Genomic DNA, 22,143 nt, shown 5'->3' on the forward strand with positions numbered 1-22,143 from the left:
AGTGGAGGAGAAATTGTTGAAGTTAAACAAAAGAAAGGCACCTGGGGGGATGGAATCTATCCAGTTATATTAAAGGAGGCGGCAAAAAGAAGGAAGCAAACCCAAAGCCATAATTATGAGAGAATCCTTGGACTCAGAGAAGGTCGCCACAGACTGAAGATGTGCAAATGTATCCTCAATTCCCAAAGGGGGATCGAAGGGTGACACGAGTAATTACAGACCAGTTAGTTTAACTTCTGTTCCGGGTAAAATAATGGAGTCACTGGTTAAAGATGCATTGCAGGATCATCTAGACAAGACTGCAGCAATAATTCAGACACAGCATGGGTTTTTTAAGGGAAAGTCTTGTCTGACAAAGTTGATAGGATATTATGATGTGGTTACAAAGGAACTGGATGCAAAAAATAATTTTGATATCATATATTTGGATTTCAGGAAAGCTCTTGACACTGTTGTACATGGAAGACTATTGTATAAATTAGAGCAGAATGGTATTAAGGGTAAGTTGTTACAATGGATAAAAGGATGGTTGAGTAGAAGAAGACAGATGGTGGTGATCAATGGGTGCTGCTGCTCTTTGTGGACTAATGTTATTAGTGGAGTCCCACTGGGTTCGGTGTTGGGTCCACTGTTGTTTTGTATATTTATCAATGATATTGATGAAGATATATCAGGCTTAATGTTGAAGTTTGCAGATGATACAAAGGTTGGCAGGGTTGTTAATGACAGTAATGGCAGTGTGCTACTGCAACAGGATCTAGAAAATTTGGGAAGATGGGCTGAGAAATGGCAACTGAAGTTTAACATTTACAAATGCAAAGCACTGCATATGGGTAGAAGTAACCCCAGAGGAACGTACCAACTGTGTGGTACTACACTTAGGGTGTTAGAAAATGAAAAAGACCTGGGAATAATTGTGCAGTCAGATATATAGTTTTCTGAGCAATGCAGACAGATGGCCAGAGCAGGTCCTGGGGTTTTGTCAATGATATACAGGAATTTTGCTAGAAGGGAAAAGGATGTGATTGTCCTCCTATATATTGAGTACTGCATACAGGTCTGGAGGCCTCATTTTAGGAAGGATCTAGATTTGCTTGAGCGTGTACAGAGAAGGGCAACAAGATTGGTGAGGGGAATGAAGGAATCCTCTTACCAAGAGAGGCTTAAGTTCTGCAAATTGCAGCTGCTGGAGACTAGGCACCTGCGAGATGATCTGATTGTGTTGTATAAGGCCTTGAATGGGTTGAGCACGCTGAATTCTGATGGGATTCTTCCATTTCTGCAGATTACAAACCTATGGGGGCATAAATACAAATTGAGGAAAGACAGCTGTAGAACAGATGTGTGGAAATTTGTCTTTAGCCAGCGGGTGGTTAATTGCTGGAACAAACTTCCATCTGTTGTTGTAGTTGATAGGTTAAATAAATTTAAGGAGCAACTGGACAAACATTTAGAGGGAATGGTTGTGCAAATTTTTTTTGCTGATGCTACATACGCCTGCTTTCTTGCATCACATGCCTTAGTTACTATTACTAACCCCCCCCCCTTTTTTTGTTAGATAAAACAAGCATTTAATATAATTTAATGAGTGCATGATTTTTCTTAGGAGCTGGTAATTCAAGTAAAGTATTATATTGCTTGTCAAATAAGGTAAACTAGAGGAAAATGTGTTGTTTAAATGAAAAAAAGTTGTGTTTTATTTGATATTTTTTGAAATTCCGGTGCATTTGTGAAGTTAATAGTGTGGCATATTGGAAGATGACTGAGAAAGATAGAATCTAATTATGGTGGAAAAGGGGAACCCAAGATGAAGTCAGAAACAATAAAGGGAATGGGTGAAGTCAAATTTTTTTTTTCTTTTTTTTTTTTTTTCATTTTTTTTTTTTTTGAGAACCACAACACATTTAGGCTTAAAAGGGAATTTGAATGTAAAAGCATGACAAAATCAAGCCAAGTAGTTATCTTCTTGGGGGGGGGGGGGGGGGGGACAAAAGAAAAGGGAAATATAGAACTATTATCTAATTAGCAATTAACTTTGATAGTGAATCCTTCTGCTAACTATTTTGAGAACGACTTTGAGAACGAGAGTGCGCACGTACATTTTTACCGCTCCTGGAACATAGAAGTTTTTTCTGATTTATTTTCTGTTTTATTAGCTTAAATTGGCTTATTAACTTATTTTCTGGAGTAGTTTTATATTCTTATTTACGATACTTAGATTAAAGTAACTTAGATAGAGATTTTGTAGGTATTACTTAGTATCGGAAAGGGCATCAAATCCACGTGTTTACCGTTCGTAAATAGCCGCCATTGCTACGCGATACAAAATATCTCGAAATAGATAGCATAAGCATAATATAGTATAGTATAGTACATAATATTGTCAATTAATCAGATAATTAATCTTGTTGAACTTCACTGTCAATTAAATTGTACTTTTAACTTTACATATAACGACTTGGGTTATGTAACATAAATAATTAGTAAAAAATAAATAATTAATACTTAACTTGATACGGAAGTTATATAAAGGGATTTCGCAGATAACACTGGATACTGAAACATAAATATAGAGTTATAACTGTGTTGAGATATAAGTTTAGGGTTTTAATTTTGCACAGAAATTGAAATTAAATCAAAATCATGACTCTGACCAGAGCAGCAAAGCAAAAGGCTCAAGCTAATGGGAGTGCTGTGGCTCAGGGGAGAACTGGGGGGGGGGCAGTTGCCTTCTGAATCACAGCCTATTAAAATGCACTAATTGCTTGATGTTTGTGGAGCAGTCAGATACGGGACATGATACTGCCACGGGAGATGTCTTTGTGTGTGCACGATGCAAGGAGTGGAAGGAAATCAGGCGACAACTCAGCATTGTTATGGGACTATATGAGAGCTTGAAGGACAGGGTGGATGCCCCCGAAGCATTAAAAGTGAGGGGCCCATCAAGCTCTCAGCTGCCCACGCCCATGCCAGAGCTTGCACTTGGTCATCGAGGAACACAGCGGTAGCCCCCCAAGGCAGAATGCGCTGGTCCCAAAGGAACTAGTAGTTGGTGGTGACTATTGTCAGGGAAACGGGAAACATGCTTTGTAAAAAGGATAGGTGGAACAGGACCAGGGTATGTCTGCCAGGGGCAAAGGTTGATGATGTTGTAGAGCGGATATCATCTTTTAGGAGCACAAAAGGTGATAGTTGTACACATTGGCACTAATGATATTAAGAGTAGGAGATCAGCGGAATTACTTAACAAGTACAGGTCACTGTTGAAAAAACGCCGTGAATTAGGGTTGAATCTGAAAGTGTCTGCAATTCTGCTCAGACACGATAGGAGGGAATATATGATGAGATCCCTGTCGATCAATTCGGCCCTGGAATGATTGTGCAAGGCTCAAGGGGTAGAATTTTTTTCAGCCTGGTCTGTACTTGTTAACAGGTGAGACTGCTTCTACAGGGATGGGATACACTTAAATAGAAAGGGTGCAAGAATGTTTGCTGATGCTATCGCAGCAGTGTTAGGTGGGTTGGAAAACTGCTAGATTGGGGGGGATACAAGGATTAATAGATTAACAGTAGCCACTGGCAGAGGTGAAAGTGATTCTTGCACTGCTTCTATTGGAATGAGCTGCAGCCTGGAAAATAAGATGCAGGATAGTTCAGAGACTGCTGGGAATCATTGGAGTACAAATAAACACATAGGTTGTGTTAGGGTAGCTAAGAAAAAGAACAGGTGCATGTATACTTGTGTGTACACCAATGCTAGGAGTTTAGTAAATAAATTTGATGAATTTGAGGTATTGCTACAAAGGCAGATATTGTGGGGATTTCAGAGACGTGGTGTCACACAAATTAGCATTAGTAGAGGCATATGATGCAAGAAAGCAAGCTTATTCAGCATCAGCCAAAATAAAAGAAAAAAAAAAAAAAAAAAAAACAACCACTACTCCCATTTCACCCCTCAATTCGTTCGAAATACCTGTCCAGCTGAGCCTTAAATTTGTTTAGGCTATCAACTTCAACAACAAGCGATGGAAGTCTATTCCACAAACCAACTGCCCGCTGGCTAAAGGCGAATTTCCGCACATCTATCCGACATCCGTCCTTCCTCAATTTGAATTTATGCCCTCTCAGGTGATTATTCTGAGCAAGAGGAAGAATTCCATCGGCATTGAGCATGCTCAAGCCATTCAAAGCCTTGTACACCTCTATCAGATCACCTCGGCGATGCCTAGTCTCCAGGCTCTGTAATTTGCAAAACTTAAGCCTTTCTTCGTAAGAGCAACCCTTTGTTCCATTCACTAATCTTGTTGCCCTTCTCTGTACTCGTTCCAGCAGCTCTACATCCTTCTTGAAATGAGGCCTCCAGACCTGTATACAGTACTCAAGGTGTGGCCTGACCAATGCCTTATACAACGGAATAATCACATCCCTGTCCCTGCTAGAAAAATTCCTGTATATCATTGACAAGACACCATGAGCTACTCTTGCAGCTCGTCTGCACTGCTCAGAGAACTTCATATCTGCCTGCACAATTACCCCCAGGTCCTTTTCATTCTCTACCACTGTCAGCGTAGTACCACAGAGTTGATACGTTGATCTGGGGTTACTGTTTCCCATATGTAGTACTTTACATTTGTCAATGTTAAACTTCATTTGCCACCTCTCAGCCCATCTGCTCAACCTTTCCAAATCCTGTTGCAGCAGCATAGTATCAGTAGTGTCCTTAACAACCCTGCCAACCTTTGTATCGTCTGCAAACTTGGACATTAAGCCTGATACACCATCATCAATATCATTTATAAATACAGAAAACAACGATGGACCCAACACTGAACCCTGAGGAACTCCACTAATAACATTAGTCCACGTTGAGCAGTGTCCATTGATTACCACTCTCTGTTTTCTGCCACTCAACCATCCCTTTATCCATAGCAGCAATTTGCCTCGAATGCCACACTTCTCCAATTTGTGCAGCAGTCTTCCATGCGCAACAGTATCAAAAGCCTTTCTAAGATCCAAATATATAATATCAAAGTTATTCCCTGCATCCAGTTCTTTTGTGACTACATCATAGTATCCAATCAAATTGGTCAGACAAGACCTGCCCTTAACAAATCCATGCTGTGTCTGAGCTATAACTGAATTCTTGTCCAGATGATCCTGCAGTGCTTCTTTAACCAGTGCCTCCATTAATTTTCCTGGAACCGAAGTTAAACTAACAGGTCTATAATTACTTGTGTCAGCCTTTGATCCTCCTTTGTGAATTGGGGTTACATTTGCAGATCTCCAGTCCATGGGTACCTCCCCTGAGTCCAAAGAAGCTCTCATAATTATGGCTAGGGGTTTGCTTACTTCCTTTGCTGCCTCTTTTAATATAACTGGATAGATCCCATCCACCCCGGGTGCCTTTTTTATGTTTATCCTCAACAATTTCTCCTCCACTTTCCTCTCAGTTATTAGAAAATCATCTAGCTCACTGCCAATGTTTACTTCACCTACGACATTCCCCTTCCTGAATAACTCCTCATGTGTGAATGTAGATGCAAAATACTCGTTTAGATTGTTAGCCACCTAAGCTGGATCCTCAACTGTTGAACCATCAACATCCAGTGGACCAATCTGATTCATCCCTTTCCTTCTTGAGTTTAAATAGGTAAAGAACTCTTTTCTGTTTTTCTTTGCATCCTTTGCCAAGGATTTCTCATAATCTGCCTTTGCCTGCCTAATCTCCTTTGTGACTTGGTTACAGACCAACTTATATCTATCATAGGCTTCCACGTCACCCATTAATTTGTATGTATCCCATGCATTTTTCTTCTCTGCCATATGTCTCATTAGTTCATCTGACAACCATTTAGGCCTGAACCTTGAACAATATTTCTTGGTTGGTATGTAAAGCCTGGTAGCTTCCAAGATTAGTTCCTTGAATGCTTCCCATTTTGAATTTGCTGTTGGTAACATCATCAATTGGTCCCACTGTATAGAATTTAAATACTGTCTCAGACCAGCATAGTCTCCTTTATGAAAGCAAAAACCCTTCCCTTTACCTCTGATGGTAGTTACCTCCTTGAGTAAATCCCACTTCAGCACACTGTGATCACTGCCACCCAGTGGTTCATTTATCTGCAGATTCCTAATGCATGAAGAATCACTACTGATAATCAGATCAAGAGTATTACTCCCTCTAGTTGCCTCCCGAACATGCTGGTGTAGAAAACAATCATCCAATAAATCCACAAAAGCCTTGCTAGTGTGTGAGTGACCAACCCACAAATTCCAGTCAATATCTGGGAAATTAAAATCCCCCATTATAAGACTCTCTGATTTACTGGCCCACTCTATTTACCTGTACAGTATCTTATTATACTCATCAGAGTCATTAGGCCTATAGCACACTCCTACTCTCAATTTTGATTTACCTATGCTTATGTCACACCAAACTGACTCAACACTGCACTGTCCAGCGATGTCAACTGGCTTCACTTCCTTGGATTTTATGTGTTTTTTAACTAATAGCATAACCCCTCCTCCCTTCCTATCCTGTCTATCCTTTCTGTAGACGTTGTACTCCCCAAATTCCAGTTCTGCATTCCTTATATCTGTGTGACACCACGTCTCTGATATCCCAACAATATCTGCCTTTGATGTTTTGAGTAATACCTCAAATTCATCAAATTTATTTACTAAACTCCTAGCATTAGTGTACACGCAAGTATACATGCACCTGCTTCTATTCTTAGCTACCCTAACACAACCCATGTGTTTACTTGTACCGCAATGACTTCCAGCAGTCTCTGAAATATCCTGCATCTTGTTTTTCAGGCTTCTGCTCATTCCAATAGAAGCAGTGCAAGAATCTCTTTCACCTCTGCCCGTGGCTACTGTTAATCCATTAGTCTTTGTCTCCCCCCAAGCTAGCAGTTTTCCGACCCACCTAACACTGCCTCGATAGCATCAGCAAATATTCTTGCACCCTTTCTATTTAAGTGTATCCCATCCCTGTAGAAGCAATCTCTCCTGTTAACAAGTACAGTCCAGGCTGAAAAAAATTCTACCCCTTCAGCCTTGCACAATCTTTCCAGGGCCGAATTGATCGACAACAGATATAAGGAATGCAGAACTGGAATTTGGGGAGTACAATGTTACGGAAAGGATAGACAGGGTAGGAAGGGGGGAGGGGTTATGCTATTAGTTAAGAAATACATAAAATCCATGAAGCCAGTCGACATTGCTGGACAGTGGTGTGTCGAGTCAGTTTGGTGTGACATAAGCACTGGGAGATCAAAATTGAGAGTAGGAGTGTGCTATAGGCCTAATGACTCTGATGAGTATAATAAGAAACTGTACGAGGAAATAGAATGGGCCAGTAAATCAGAGAGTTTTATAATGGGGGATTTTAATTTCCGAGATATTGACTGGAATTTGGGGGCTGGTCACTCACACACTAGCAAGGCTTTTGTGGATTTATTGGATGACTGTTTTCTACATCGGCATGTTCGGGAGGCAACTAGAGGGAGTAGTGATTCTTCATGCATTAAGAATTTGCAGGTAAATGAACCACTAGGTGGCAGGGATCACAATGTGCTGAAGTGGGATTTACTCAAAGAGGTAACTAACATTAGGGGTAAAGGGAAGGGTTATTGCTTTCGTAAAGGTGACAACGATGGACTGAGACAGTATTTAAATTCTATACAGTGGGACGAACTGACGATGTTACCAACAGCAAATTAAAAATGGGAAGCATTCAAAGAACTTATCTTGGAAGCTACGAGGCTTTACATACCAAGAAATATTGTTCAAGGTTTAGGCCTAAGTGGATGTCAGATGAACTAATGAGACATATGGCAGAGAAGAAAAATGCATGGGATACATACAAATTAACACGTGACACAGAAGCCTATGATAGATACAAGTTGATCTGTAACCAAGTTACAAAGGAGGTTAGGCTGGCAAAGGCAGATTATGAGAAATCTTTGGCAAGGGATGCAAAGAAAAACAGCAAAGAGTTCTTTACTTATGTAAACTCTAGAAGGAAGGGGATGAATCAGATTGGACCACTTGATATCGATGGGTGAACTGTTGATGATCCTGCTCAGGAAGCTAACAAACTAAATGAATATTTTGCATCGACATTTACAAATGAGGAGTTATTTAGCGAGGGGAATGCCAGAGGTGTATTGAACTCTGGCAGTAAGCTAGAGAATCTTGTCATAACTGAGAGTAAAGTGGAGGAGAAATTGTTGAAGATAAATACAAGAAAGGCACCTGGGGTGGATGGGATCTATCCAGTTATATTAAAGGAAGCAGCAAAGGAAGTAAGCAAACCCTTAGCCATAATTATGAGAGCTTCCTTGGACTCAGGGGAAGTACCCATGGACTGGAGATGTGCAAATGTAACCCCAATTCACAAAGGAGGATCAAAGCGCGACACAAATAATTATAGACCTGTTAGTTTAACTTCTGTTCCTGGAAAATTAATGGAGGCAATGGTTAAAGAAGCACTGCAGGATCATTTAGACAAGACTTCAGTTATAGCTCAGACACAGCATGGTTTTGTTAAGGGGAAGTCTTGCCTGACCGATTTGATTGGATACTATGATGCAGTCACAAAAGAACTGGATACAGGGAATAACTTTGATATTATATACTTGGATCTTAGAAAGGCTTTTGATACTGTTGCACATGGTAGACTGCTGCACAAATTGGAGCAGTGTGGCATTGGAGGCAAATTGCTGCTGTGGATAAAGGGGTGGTTGATGGGGAGAGGACAGAGAGTGGTAATCAATGGACACTGCTCATTGTGGACTAATGTTATTAGTGGAGTCCCTCAGGGTTCAGTATTTTCTCTATTTATAAATGATATAGATGATGGTATATCAAGCTTAATGTCCTAGTTTGCCGACGATACGAAGGTTGGCAGGGTTGTCAAGGACACTACTGACACTATGCTACTGCAACAGGATCTGGAAAGGTTGAGCAGATGGGCTTCGAGGTGGCAATGAAGTTTAACATTGACAAATGTAAAGTACTACATATGGGAAACAGCAACCCCAGAGCAAAGTATCAACTCTGTGGTACTACACTGACAGTGGTAGAGAATGAAAGGGACCTGGGGGTAGTTGTGCAGGCAGATATGAAGTTTTCTGAGCAGTGCAGACGGGCTGCAAGAGTAGCTCATGGTGTATTGTCAATGATATATAGGAATTTTTCTAGCAGGGATAAGGAGGTGATTATTCCCTTGTATAAGGCAATGGTCAGACCACACCTAGAGTACTGTATACAGGTCTGGAGGCCTCATTTCAAGACGGATGTAGAGATGCTTGAACAAGTACAGAGAAGGGCAACAAGATTAGTGAATGGAACAAAGGGGTGCTCTTACGAAGAAAGGCTTAAGTTTTGCAAATTACAGTGTCTGGAGACTAGGCACCGGCGAGGTGATCTGATAGAGGTGTATAAAGCCTTGAATGGTTTGAGCATGCTCAATGCTGATGGGATTCTTCTTCTTCTTACTCAGAATAATCACCTGAGAGGGCATAAATTCAAACTGAGAAAAGACAGATGTAGGATAGACGTGAGGAAATTTGCCTTTAGCCAGCAGGTGGTTGGTTGGTGGAATAAACTTCCATCCCTTGTCGTGGAAGTTGATAGCCTAAATAAGTTTAAGGCTCAGCTGGACAGGTACTTCGAACAAACAGAGGGGTGAAGTGGAAGTGTTTATGTTTTATTTATTTATTTATTTATTTTTTTTTTTTTATTTATTTATTTATTTATTTTTATTTCATTTTATTTTTTTTTTTTTTTGGCTGATGCTGCATAAGCTTGCTTTCTTGCATCAAATGCCTCTACTAATGCTAATGCTATTTTTAACTCAAATATTTGTGATGGAACCAACCTTCAAAACAGTATACTTGTTGAAGCTAGTGTGAATATTCATTTCACAAATGCTATACTTTAATCCAGGATCACTAATTCCTCTATTTTTAGGTGATAACCCCAATACGCAGTTAATGTTTTTCTCTCCAAGACTAACAGGTTTAGGAACACTGCCAATTGGTCAGGTAAACAGCCTTGCTTACTACATTCTCTGCTTCAAGGAAAGGCACGATTATTCGTTCTAGTCTCACCTTTATTTGTTTTATTCTCAGAGAAACAAACTCATATGCTGAATTGAGAGAAGCACTGAGACCAGAGTTTATGCAAAAGAGAAGTTTGGCCAGTGTGCTACCACCAGCATTCTCTTTGCAGAAAAGGTGTGGTGAAAGCTCATCACATTAATTTACAGCAATGAACACACATTAATTTACAGCAATGATACTAGCAAGAATTAAGTTATGCACTGCCTGTGATAAGTGGAGTAAAACGTTATAACATTATGCTGAATTAAATATCTAATTGCATATAAACTAGAGAAACTATATATTATTACTTTGGTTACATTTCTACATTTTATTATTATCTTACTTTTTTATATTATTTTTTTTGTATTAGTATGTTTCTGAATCTACTTTAATCCTTGCATTTACATCAGTACACAAATACGCTGCAACTGCAGCTATCGAACTACTAAATAAGATAAAAGGCATCTGAGCTATCCAAACAACAACATGAAAACATATTTCATGTGAAAAAATTATCAATTTACATTTAGTTATTATTTAGAACATACTATAAATGTATGTCTTCACTTTTTAATAAAGAAATTACAGACTTTCATCTGTTTTTCACTCTGTTTAGTCCTTTCTCTAAAGCATGTTCATAGAGTTCGCATAAAATAATGATTTGGGGAGCTGGTTTTCATTCTCTGTAGCCTATTCAATGCATGTGTTAAAATGTGAATCCTCACATTCCACCAATCCTTTAAATGGCTCCTTGATCCTATTCATTTTCCTTTATTTCATCTTGTAAGACAATACAGCAGGCCCCCGTTATAAAGCGGTTCGCTTTACGCTAATTCGCTATAACGCTGTTCATATATTATAACCCGTATCTGACTATAACGCTGTCACAGATCACTCTAACGCTCTTTTACAGATTGCATTTTTGACATATTTAACGAAATCGTTTCATTTGATGGAGACGATATCTTGAAAATGAATAGCAAAACAGCATTAAAACGTTTCCCACACCGAGTTGAGAAATTTTTCCACGCTCAGTGAAATTTTCTCGCACGCTAATTTAATTGCAGTACAGTGACTTATTACGTAGTTCCGAGATCAACATTTTAAAAAATGATCAAGTATATTGCTTGTAATATTTGTGTTATATGCATTTATCTGACGTCTAGTCATCACTCAGTACAGTATTAGACATAGTGAGTAACAGACAGTTTACTCGAACATTGTATCATAATTAATGCAACCAACGCAGTTACATTTTCGAAGAGTTAATAATGGCCGATATGAATGAAAATGCAACGTCTAGGCGCAGTACAAAGACTATAAATGTAAGAAAAAGACTGAATTTGAAAATTAAATTAGACGTTTTGAAGCGAATCGATTCCAGTCAAAGACAAGCGGATGTGTGCCATAATTTAGGACTCGCAAGTTTAACTGTAAGAACAATTATAAAAAAAAAATAAGGAATTAATTTTAGCAGTGGGAAAAATAGCTGTTCCACTGCAAGCAACTAGGGCTAGGCCGGCTATTAGGATTGAAATGGAAAGACGTAACTAATTTTATTGAAGATAATATCCAATGCAGAATTCAGTTAAGTTAAATATTATAAAAAACAAAAAGAGAGAGAGATTAGCCAATATAATGATCTGAAGAAAACTCACCTAAAAAAAAAAAAAAAAAGTGGAACCATTTAAAACTAGTAAGAGCTGGTTGAATAGATTTAAAATCCAGGGAGAAGTTGCAAGTGCAGATCAAAGAACCGAAACTTTCAAAAAAGAACTTGTTAAAATTATTGAAGAGGGGTATTATGTGTTATACTTCTCAACAAGTTTTTAACATAGATGAAGCAGGACTTTTGTGGAAACAAATGCCTAAAAGTTTCATATTGAAAGAAGAAAAAAACATGCCAGGTTTCAAAGCGGTGAAGGATCGGTTGACTTTATTGTTGGGTGGTAATGCTGCGGGGAATTTAAAATTAATACTCCTTTTAGTTTATTTGGAAGAGGGCCAAAGTTCAACCCAAAATCGACACATTTTTCATGATTAAATTTATCAATTAAATTAAATCAATTTAGATCAATTAAATTCATGATTTTAATTGGAATTTTAAGTTTAATTTTGAAACCTAAGTAGTTACCACATAATTATATATGTATGTAATGCAGAATATTTTATATGTACAAATATTTGAATATTAAATATTCTGACGGACATTTGTGCATATTTTCACTACCATTTATTATTGATTAGGAAATATCCTATGGCACAGACCGCAACTCACAAATACATATGTTACCTTATGGGAATGCAGTGCTCGCTTAGCGCGGATTCACTTAGCACTCTGTTTTTCCGGAACGAATTATCAGCATTAAGTGGGGGTCACCTGTACTTATAATTTTACTGTTAGTTTGAAATTCAAAATCATTTTCATTTTTACCATTAATACAATGTATAGCCTCCTCCTGACTTATTTCACCTTCTTAGCTTATTTGGTATGTCAAATATCAATTATTTACTGACCTCAACTTTATTTGGCAAAAATTATATACAAAATCAAATCTGTCCATAATTTTTTCCGAGAGGACTCAAAGTTTGCAAATTCAAGGCTACAGCAAAAGAGAAACACTATCTTTTATATTATCTTTATTACATGGATGTTCAAGTGCTACTACATGATCAAGAACATGATTTTATGGCACCACAATTTGAATTCCTGGATCATATTCTGATCCACTGTCTGCACTCAGATGTGCACTTAGGAAGAAGAAACACTGCTACAATGAAGAAACACTGGCAGCAAAGGAAGTAAACAAACCCTTAGCCATAATTATGAGATGTTCCTTGGACTCAGGGGAGGTCGCCATGGACTGGAGGGTATCGCCAATTCACAAAGGCGGTTCCAAAGGTGACACTAATAACTATAGACCTGTTAGTTTAACTTCTGTTCCAGGGAAATTAATGGAAGTACTGGTTAAAGAAGCATTGCAGGATCATCTAGACAAGACTGCAGTAATAGTTAAGACACAGCATGGGTTTGTTAAAGGAGGGTCTTGCCTGACCAATTTGATTGGATATTATGATGTGGTCACAAAGGAACTGAATACCAAAAATAATTTTGATATCATATACTTGGATTTCAGGAATGCTTTTGATACTGTTTCACATTGAAGACTGCTGTACAAATTGGAGAGGTATGGCATTAAGGGTAAATTGCTATAACTGATAAAGTGATGGTTGAGTGGGAGACGACAGAGTAGTAATCAACGGACACTGCTTTTCATGGACAAATGTTATTAGTGGAGTTCCCCAGGGTTCAGTGTAGGGCCATTGTTGTATTGTATATTTATCAATGACATTTGGTACTACACTCAGGGAAGTGGAAAGTGAAAGAGACTAGGGGGTAATTGTGCAGTCAAATATGAAGTTCGCTGAGCAGTGCAGACAGGCAGCCAGGGTAGGTCATGGAGTATCGTCAATGATATACTGGAATTTTGCTAGCAGGGACAAGGATGTGATTATCCCGTTATACAAGGCAATGGTCAGGCTACACTAGAGTACTGTGTACTCTAGGCGTAGAGTTGCTAGAAGGACATCCTTCCTCATTTTAGGAAGGATGTAGAGTTGCTAGATTGAGTACAAAAAAGGTCAACAAGATTGGTGAGGGAAACAAAGGGATGCTCTTACCAAGAAAGGCTTAAGCCCTGTTGCAGCACCTGTAGAATAGACACCAGCAGGATGATTTGATTCAGGTGTATAATGCCTTGAATGGGTTTAGCAAGCTGAATGCTGATGTGATTCTTCCTCTTGTTCAGATTAAGAACCTGATGGGGAACAGATTCAAACTGGGGAAAGATATTTGTTGAATGGATACATAGAAATTTGCCTTTAGCCAGCGGGTGGTTGATTGGTGAAACAGACTTACATCTTTTCTTGTGGAAGTTGATAGTATAAATAAATTTAAGGATGAGGTGGACAGGCGTTTGGTACAAATGGAGGGGTGAAATGGGAGGTTTTTTTTTTTTTTTTTTTTAATTTTTTGGCTGATGTTATATAAGCTTGCTTTCTTGCATCGCATGCCTCTACTAATGGTAATGCAAAAAGTTTGTCCAGTTCCTCCTTGAATTCATTTAATGTACATATCAACTTCCACAATGACAAAGAAGTTTGTTCCAGGAATCAACTACCTGCTGGCTAAATGCAACTTTCTGCACATCTATTCTATAACTGTCTTTTCTCAATTTGAATTTATGCCCCCTCAGGTTCGTAATCTGAGCAAGATAAAAAATCCATCAGAATTGAGTCTGCTCAACCCATTCAAGGCTTTATACACCTCACTCAGATCACCTCATGGGTTTCTAGTCTATAGAAGAACTTAAGTCATTCTTGGTAAGAGAACTCTTTTGTTCCCCTCACCAATCTTGTTGCCCTTCTCTGTACTCGCTAAAGCAACTCAACATTCTTCCTAAAATGACGCCTCCAGACCCGTACACAGTACTCAAGGTGTGGCCTGACCATTGTCTTATACAAAGGGATAATCACCTCCTTTTCTCCCACTAGCAAAATTCCTGTATATCATTGACAATACCCCACGACCTACTCTGGCAGCTTGTCTGCACTGCTCAGTAACTTCATATCTGACTGCATGATTACTCCCAGATATTTTTTTTATTTTCTACCACCCTAAATGTAGTACCACAACAGTGGTACTTTGCATTTGTCAATGTTAAACTTCATTTGCCACTTTTCAATCCACTTGCTCAACTTTTCTAGATCCTGTTGCTTTCCCCCCCCCCCTTTGATATTTATTGGCGCATCGGCTTCTGTGGCCATAATGCACCTCCCAAGGTTTTTGCAGTACTTTTATCCAAGCCCGAGGCGGGATTCAAACCCGCGACCTTTGGATTGCCAGGCAGGCAGGATCCTGTTGCAGTAGCACACTGCCATTACTGTCTTTAACAACCCAGCCAACCTTTGTATCATCTGTATACATTTGGACATTAAGCCTGATATACCTTCATCGATAACAATTATAAATACACAAAACAACAGTGGGCCCAACAACGAACCCTGGGGGACTCCACTAATAAAATTAGTCCAAGAAGAGCAGAGTCCATTGATTACTATTCTCTGTCTTCTCCCACTCAACCACCTTTTTATCCATTGTAGCAACTTGCCCTTAATATCATAGTGTTCCAATTTGCACAGTAGTCTTCCATGTGCAACAGTATCAAAAGCTTTCCCGAAATCCAAGTATATTAAAATTATTTTTTGCATCCAGTTCCTTTGTCCTTTGCTACATATAAATGATTATAGGTACTGTTTTATTTTACAATACGCAAATTACATAGAGAATATCTTATGATATACTTTATACAAAAATATCTTTATGCATAATCTTTAAAACACCATATATGTAATGTTTTACAAAGACGATATGGGCATTTCTGGGTATTGAAATCCCCATCACCCTTAAGAACAAATAGTTGTTGTTGTTGTTATGGAAATTTAAAGGCGCATAAGCTACTATGGCTATAATGCGCCTATTCATTTTTTTATGTAGGAAAATGAAAAAATTTCATAAATTCAGAAAAGATTAAAAAGTCCAATCTGCTTCAGAAAGCTGAAAAATTCATAAATGTTTGCCTTGTCACCAATTAGATTCTCTACAGTTATTGGTTTATCAAGATTTACCAGTGATAGCAGGGTTGATGTTCTGTCTTGTCTATAGTAGGTGCAGTCAATGAGTATGTGTTTAACAGTCAGATTTATAGAACAATGCGGACACTGTGGTGGATCTTCTCCTCTAAGAAAATAAAGATGGGTTAGATGGGTATCACCTATTCTTGCCCTTGATAGGACTACTTCTTCTCGTCTTGATGTACGGATACTGGAGCGCCAAATTTTCGGATCATGTTTAAATTGAAAGAGTTTATTATTTGTTTGAGAGTGCCAGATTGTTGTCCATTCTGACAAACAGGCAGCTTGAATAGTTAGTGCGAAGCCTGATGGCGGAACAGGGATATTAGTTAAGTCTAAGCTAGCTGAATTTTTTGCAGCTTTATCAGCCACTTCATTGCCCAAAAGAACAGAATGTGCAGGAATCCAACAGAAGATGACCTGTTGATGGCATTCTTCAATTTTTAGTAACATGCTTCGTATTTCGTCTATAACAGGGTAAACTTTATCTGAGAAATTACATAAAGCCATGACTGAACTAAGCGAATCGGTGTAAATAACAGATTTTAAAGATTGATCAACACAGAGATTTTGTAAGGCCAGTTTAATTGCATATATTTCAGCTGAAAAGATACTGAATTCAGATGGAAGGGATACTGAAATAACGGTATTTGGAAACACTGCCGTTGCTCCAACGTTTGAATTAGATTTAGAGCCATCTTTATAAATTGGGGTAAAATCACTATATCTTTGAGTGTGAACTGCATGAAGTTGTATGATATTAGATGCTTGTAGAATGCCCTTTCCCCATTGGCAGAGATAAGTGTCACAAGTCACCAGAGGAAGAGAAGCCCATGGTGGTTGACAGCAGGTTGCTACCTGTTGTACGGAATGAACGGAAAGGTTCCAAACTTCCATCAGTTCAAGCAGGCGAAGACCAGCTGGTTTTATTATGCTAGGTTTATTTCTGAAGAGGTTTTCTAATGGTGGATTGAACAGTATGACTGAATGGGATGCAAGGCACAACTTTGTATCTTAACTGCATACTTTAGGAACAGTGTTTTTCTACATAATGATAGTGGGGGCTCGTGAGCATCAATATAGAGACTATGTGTGGGCAACGTTCTAAAAGTACCGAGTGCAATCCTCAAAGCATGTTGAATGGGATCAAGCCAGCGTAATGCGCTCAATCTGGCAGAATCATAGATGGGAGCTCTATAATCAAGGCGAGATCTGATTAATGACCTGTATAACCAAAGCAGAGAAATACGATCTGCACCCCATGTTTGGGCGGATAAAGCTTTGAGTATGTTTAACTTTTTTAGACAGGAAGTACGTACATTTTTAATATGGTCTATAAAATTTAACTTGTTGTCAAGGATTAATCCTAGAAATCTGATATTATTAGTGATCGGGATGGAGACATTAGAAATTTGAAGTTCGGGATCCGGATGAAGTTTGCGCTGCCTACAAAAATGGAGAGCAACTGTTTTCTGCTGCGAGAGCCGATAGCCATTGAGGCTAGACCACTGTTGTATTTTATTAAGTGATATCTGGAGCTGCCGTTCAATAGACCTCATAATTTGGGAATGGCAGGAGATGGAAAGGTCATCTGCATAAAGATAAGTCTCAACTGTATTTGGAAGCTGTCTTGTAATCGAATCTATTCTAAGAGCAAACAGAGTGGCACTCAATACGGAACCTTGTGGAACACCTTCTTCCTGCATGAACGTTGCAGAAAGGGCATGTTGGTACTGAACTTGAAACGATCTAGTATGTAGGAAGTTTTGAACAAATATAGGAAGGTTTCCCCGCAGTCCAAGGGAGTAAAGATCACTAAGTATGCCATGCCACCAGGTGGTGTCAAAAGCCTTCTCTATGTCTATTTAAATCATTACAAGATGTTCTCATTTAACAAAGGCATTTCGAATGGCGAATTCAGCCTTGACCATAAGGTCTAAGCACGACCTATTTTTACGAAAGCCATATTGACTATGGCTCATTAGATGTTCTGACTCAATGATCCAGACGAGTCTTCTGTGGACAATCTTTTCTAGGATTTTGCTGAGGCAGCTTGAGAGAGATATCGGTCTATAGCTATAGGGGTTGGTTGGATCTTTCCCAGGCTTTAGAAATGCCAAAACAGTAGAGTGATGCCAGGAAGCTGGAAAAACATTTTCTGAAAAAATACGATTGTAAAAAACTAGCAGCAAGCGCAAAGCTTTGTCATCAAGATGTTGTAGCATCACATAATAAATCCCATCTGGCCCTACAGCACCATTGTGGGCTGTTCTAATAGCATGCAAAAGTTCAGAGTATTGAAGAGGTTTGTTATATGAAAGAAGGCGGGCAGTTTGAAAGTTAATAGCATGCTTTTCTTTGGTGGTTTTAATTCGTTTGAAAGATGTAGAATAGGCTGATGCTGCTGAGATTTCAGTATTGCCCAAAGCATTAGCAATATCTAAGGGACTGGATAGATCTTGCCCTTTCCAGGAGAGGATTGGAGAAAGTATAGTAGGAAACTTACCAGATAACTGTCTAATTTTTTTCCATATAGTTTTCGGATCAGTGTTTCTGTTAAAGGTCGATGCAAAACGGGTCCAGGATTCTTTCTTGGCTTGCCTTTGTACAAATCGTGCTTTCGCTCTTAGCTTCTTATAATTAATAAGATTGGTTGTGATTGGATATCGCCTAAATAAATTCCAGGCTTTAATTTTTGCTTTCTTTGCTCTTGTGCATTCTTCATTCCACCAGTAATTATAGTGCTGGCGACCAGGGGGATTTGATAATGGTATTGTGTCCTTGGCAACTTTTAGGAGATGTGATGTGATGTAATCTGTTACATTATCAATATTCTGGAGCTGGATTTTTTCCCCATCAAAAGAGATTGATGACCGAAATTTTTCCCAGTTTGCACGAACAAATTTCCATTTCCTGCGGCGTTTGTTTGAAGGAGTCTGTGATATTAAAAAGTTGTATATGATTGGAAGGTGGTCACTGCCCATAGGATCATTTAAAACGTACCACTTTATGGTTGGAAAGAGAATTGGAGAACAAATTGAGAGATCTATTGCTGAGGTGTGTCCAGTTGGGAGTTGTATGTGAGTGTGCGAACCAGTATTGAGTAAGGTGAGGTTTTGTGTCTCTAGAAAGCTTTCAACGAGTCGACCACGTGTGTCTAGTTTAGGATCGCCCCATAAGGGGTGGTGCCCGTTAAAATCCCCTAATATACAGAGAGGTGGAGGTATCTGTATGAAGAGATCTTCAAGATCTTTTAAACGGTAAGTATGGCTTGGTGGTAGATATATTGAGACAAGTGTTATTGAAATATGGAGAGTTATATGAACAGTAACAGCTTCTATTTCAGTTTGAAGTGGAATATGTTTAGTTGGGATCTTTGAATTTATCAAGATTGCTACACCACCATGGGCAGCATTTGCTGTATTACGATCTCTTCGATAAAGACAATAGTTCTTTATTGAAGGAGAAACTTGCGAGGTTAGGTAAGTTTCCTGAAGACAAAGGGCAACTGGAGAATATCGGTTAATTAGATCACGGATATCATCTGTGTTGCAACGAAAGCCTCAGCAATTCCATTGTAAAATACAAGGCATTATTTGTGTTTAATTGATGGAGATGTATCTGACTGCTTTTTGAAGGTTACTGGCTTATGACATTCTAATTTAGATTTATCTTTTTTGGAGAAAACTGGCCGACCTGTGTCCATTTCTTCTTCTGCATGGATTTCTAGAAGGGGATCTTCCTGTATGGATGTGCCATCTGTGTCCATGGTGGGGTCCTGAATATTTTTTACTACATTTGCGTTTGAACTATGAGATATGGTATCTATGAGTGGAGTAGGAGATGCCGCTGGTATTGTTAGAGGAGTATTATTTGCCTGGTCAGAGAACTTGGATTGTTGCTTAGAAAGAACATTTCTAGCCCAATCAGAAATTGATTTGTTAGTGGGAACTGTTACATCAGTTTGAGTGCAGACTGTTTGATATTTTTTTTTTACAGCATTGGCATAGGTCATATTTTTGGTTATAGAAGGAGCAACTAATTTTCTCGCTTCTGGGTAACTTACTTTGTTCTCAACCTTGTATTTTACTATTTTTTTCTCAGTTTTCCACTTTTCACATGTCTTTGAATATGCAGGATGCAGGTCACCTTTGCAATTTGGGCAGGTCATTTTTGTTGCTGTACAGTTACTTTGTATATGATCTGAGGATTCACAATTAGGGCAGACAGGAACTCCTCTGCATACAGTTTGTGAGTGGCCATACTTTTGGCATTTGTAACACCTTAAAGGGTTTGGTATGTAAGGGCGGATGCAGCAAAGTAAATAACCTGCTTTTACAGAGGAGGGTAAGTTGGGTGTATTGAAGGTGAGAATAATATTTCTTGTAGGGGTAAGTTGGTTATCTTTTTTAACCATTATTTGTCTTGCTTCAATTACATGTTGTCCCTGCAGCTCTTGGGTTATTTCTTCCTCGGTGACATTCAATAAGTCCCAACTGGATATCACACCCTTAGATGAATTTAGGGTTGTGTGTGGAGATATTTTAACTGGAATGCCAGCAAAGCTTGTAAGTTGTAATAGCTTTTCGGAATGTCTGTGGTTGGTGGTTTCTACAAGTAAGTCTCCTGATTGTAGTCTCTTCACCATCTTGGGAGATCCTGCAATACCCTCCAGATGTTTTTGTATGACAAATGGAGACAGTTTATTCATGGGCTGACTAGTAAGAGAGTGGATGATTAAGAACGATGGGCAAGGTTGCTCCATCCGATCAGTCTTTTGTCTCTTTGGATTATCGTTCTCAATATCCTGATGGTCTGTGTTAGCCATGTTTACTCCTTTTAGCCCTTGGCAAGTGGACTTACTTGCCAAGATTTCCGGCCCCGCCACGGGGAGGCAGGAGCAGTGCCGCTAGGAGGCCAAGCGGTTAAAGTGTTAGTTGGTTAGTGATCTAGAAATATGGATAAAAAAGAAAGGTGGCTTTTCTTTCTGTGTTCTAATTTGTGGCTTTTCAAGTGTATAACCGTTTTAAAAAATAAGGCTTTAGAGAAATGTACGAATTAAAAAACAACTTTAATCGCCTTTGAAGAGCACTTTATGAATCTCACAAATATCGCTTGGCCTCGAAATACGCTTGGCACCCGGGGCCAAGAACAAATAGGTTTAGCTGGAAATGTATATAGAGAATGTCACTGTTCTGAGGTAGCAGTTTGGAATTATTGCTAAAGCTTTAAATAAGATTTTCCATCTTACCTTCACAGGATGAGGATCTACACCATAAGTATCTAGCAAGCATGCTTTCCGTAGAAAGTTCACTTCCACAATAGCTGGGACCTGTCCCCTATGAAAATTATATCAGTACACTTCAGAAAACCACAATAAAGAGAAAATATGAAATATATAATAACAGAAACAATGTTCCAAACCTTCAAAGAGTTCATAAACAGCAAATAATTCAATTTATTCTTATAACACTCAGCAAAACACAGCGATTTTTATTTTTATCATTTTACTTCCAAGAATGAATGAGATAATTTTAAATTACCAAGACATTTTAGAGGCTCTCATTGCATGTTAAATGAAATGTGTAATTTCTACTGTAACTTTTTCTTGCGTACCTTGAAAATGGCTAATTATTACAATTTTACAATTTTTTTCAAAAAAAAAAAAGTGCTAGAATGGTAACTTGTAGTTGAGATTACTAATTGGAAGTTAAGTCATTAAAAGTTGGAGCTGATTATTAGTACAGCAATACCGCACACAGTGCGGCTTCAATCAGTACAGGATTCACTATAGTGTGGTTTGGGGCTAACATTTTTCTAAAATTTTCTAGTGATGATCTCCACAAATTTGCATCACTCGCTTATTCTAGATCTTTCTGCAAGCTCATACAATGTGCATATGTACTTTATATAAGTATTGGCATCACTTATTTCCAAAGGTGGTCTAAGTTCAGCCTCTTCTTAAGCACAGGTGTATCCCTTTGTTAGCACAGTCATCCCTTTATTATGCACAGTGATCCCTTTATTATGACTGAAAAACGAAAGTGGGATGATACCAAGCCAAAGCAACGTATATGGTTGAAATTAGAAGAGAAACTTGAAATCATCAAATGAGTTTGGCAAAAGAAAGAGCTTCATTTGCCAAACTGGCACATGAAGCACTCCCAGTGCTTATGTCACACCAAACTGATTCAACATTGCACTGTCCATCTATGTCAACTGGATGCACTTCCTTAGATTTTATGTGTTTCTTAACCAACAGTATAACTCCTCCTCCCTTCTTATCCTTCCTGTACACATTGCTGTTTGTTTGTTTGTTTGTTGTTTGATTTTT

General features: G+C 38.6%; 1 protein-coding gene across 2 annotated transcripts in view; it reads right to left on the bottom strand.

The window, feature by feature from the left end:
- Frmd5 (FERM domain containing) overlaps positions 1-22,143 on the bottom strand; it is a 433,883-nt gene that overhangs the window by 191,258 nt on the left and 220,482 nt on the right. For both annotated transcript variants that reach the window (XM_090368524.1, XM_090368523.1), the window contains exon 7: positions 21,061-21,148. In XM_090368524.1, the coding sequence (XP_090224650.1) occupies positions 21,061-21,148 (88 nt within the window). The remainder of the gene's footprint in view (positions 1-21,060; positions 21,149-22,143) is intronic.

Source organism: Mastigoproctus giganteus, chromosome 2 (genome assembly GCF_048544385.1).
Source record: "Mastigoproctus giganteus isolate SK-2022 chromosome 2, ASM4854438v1, whole genome shotgun sequence".
In the NCBI taxonomy this organism is placed as follows: Eukaryota; Metazoa; Arthropoda; class Arachnida; order Uropygi; family Thelyphonidae; genus Mastigoproctus; species Mastigoproctus giganteus.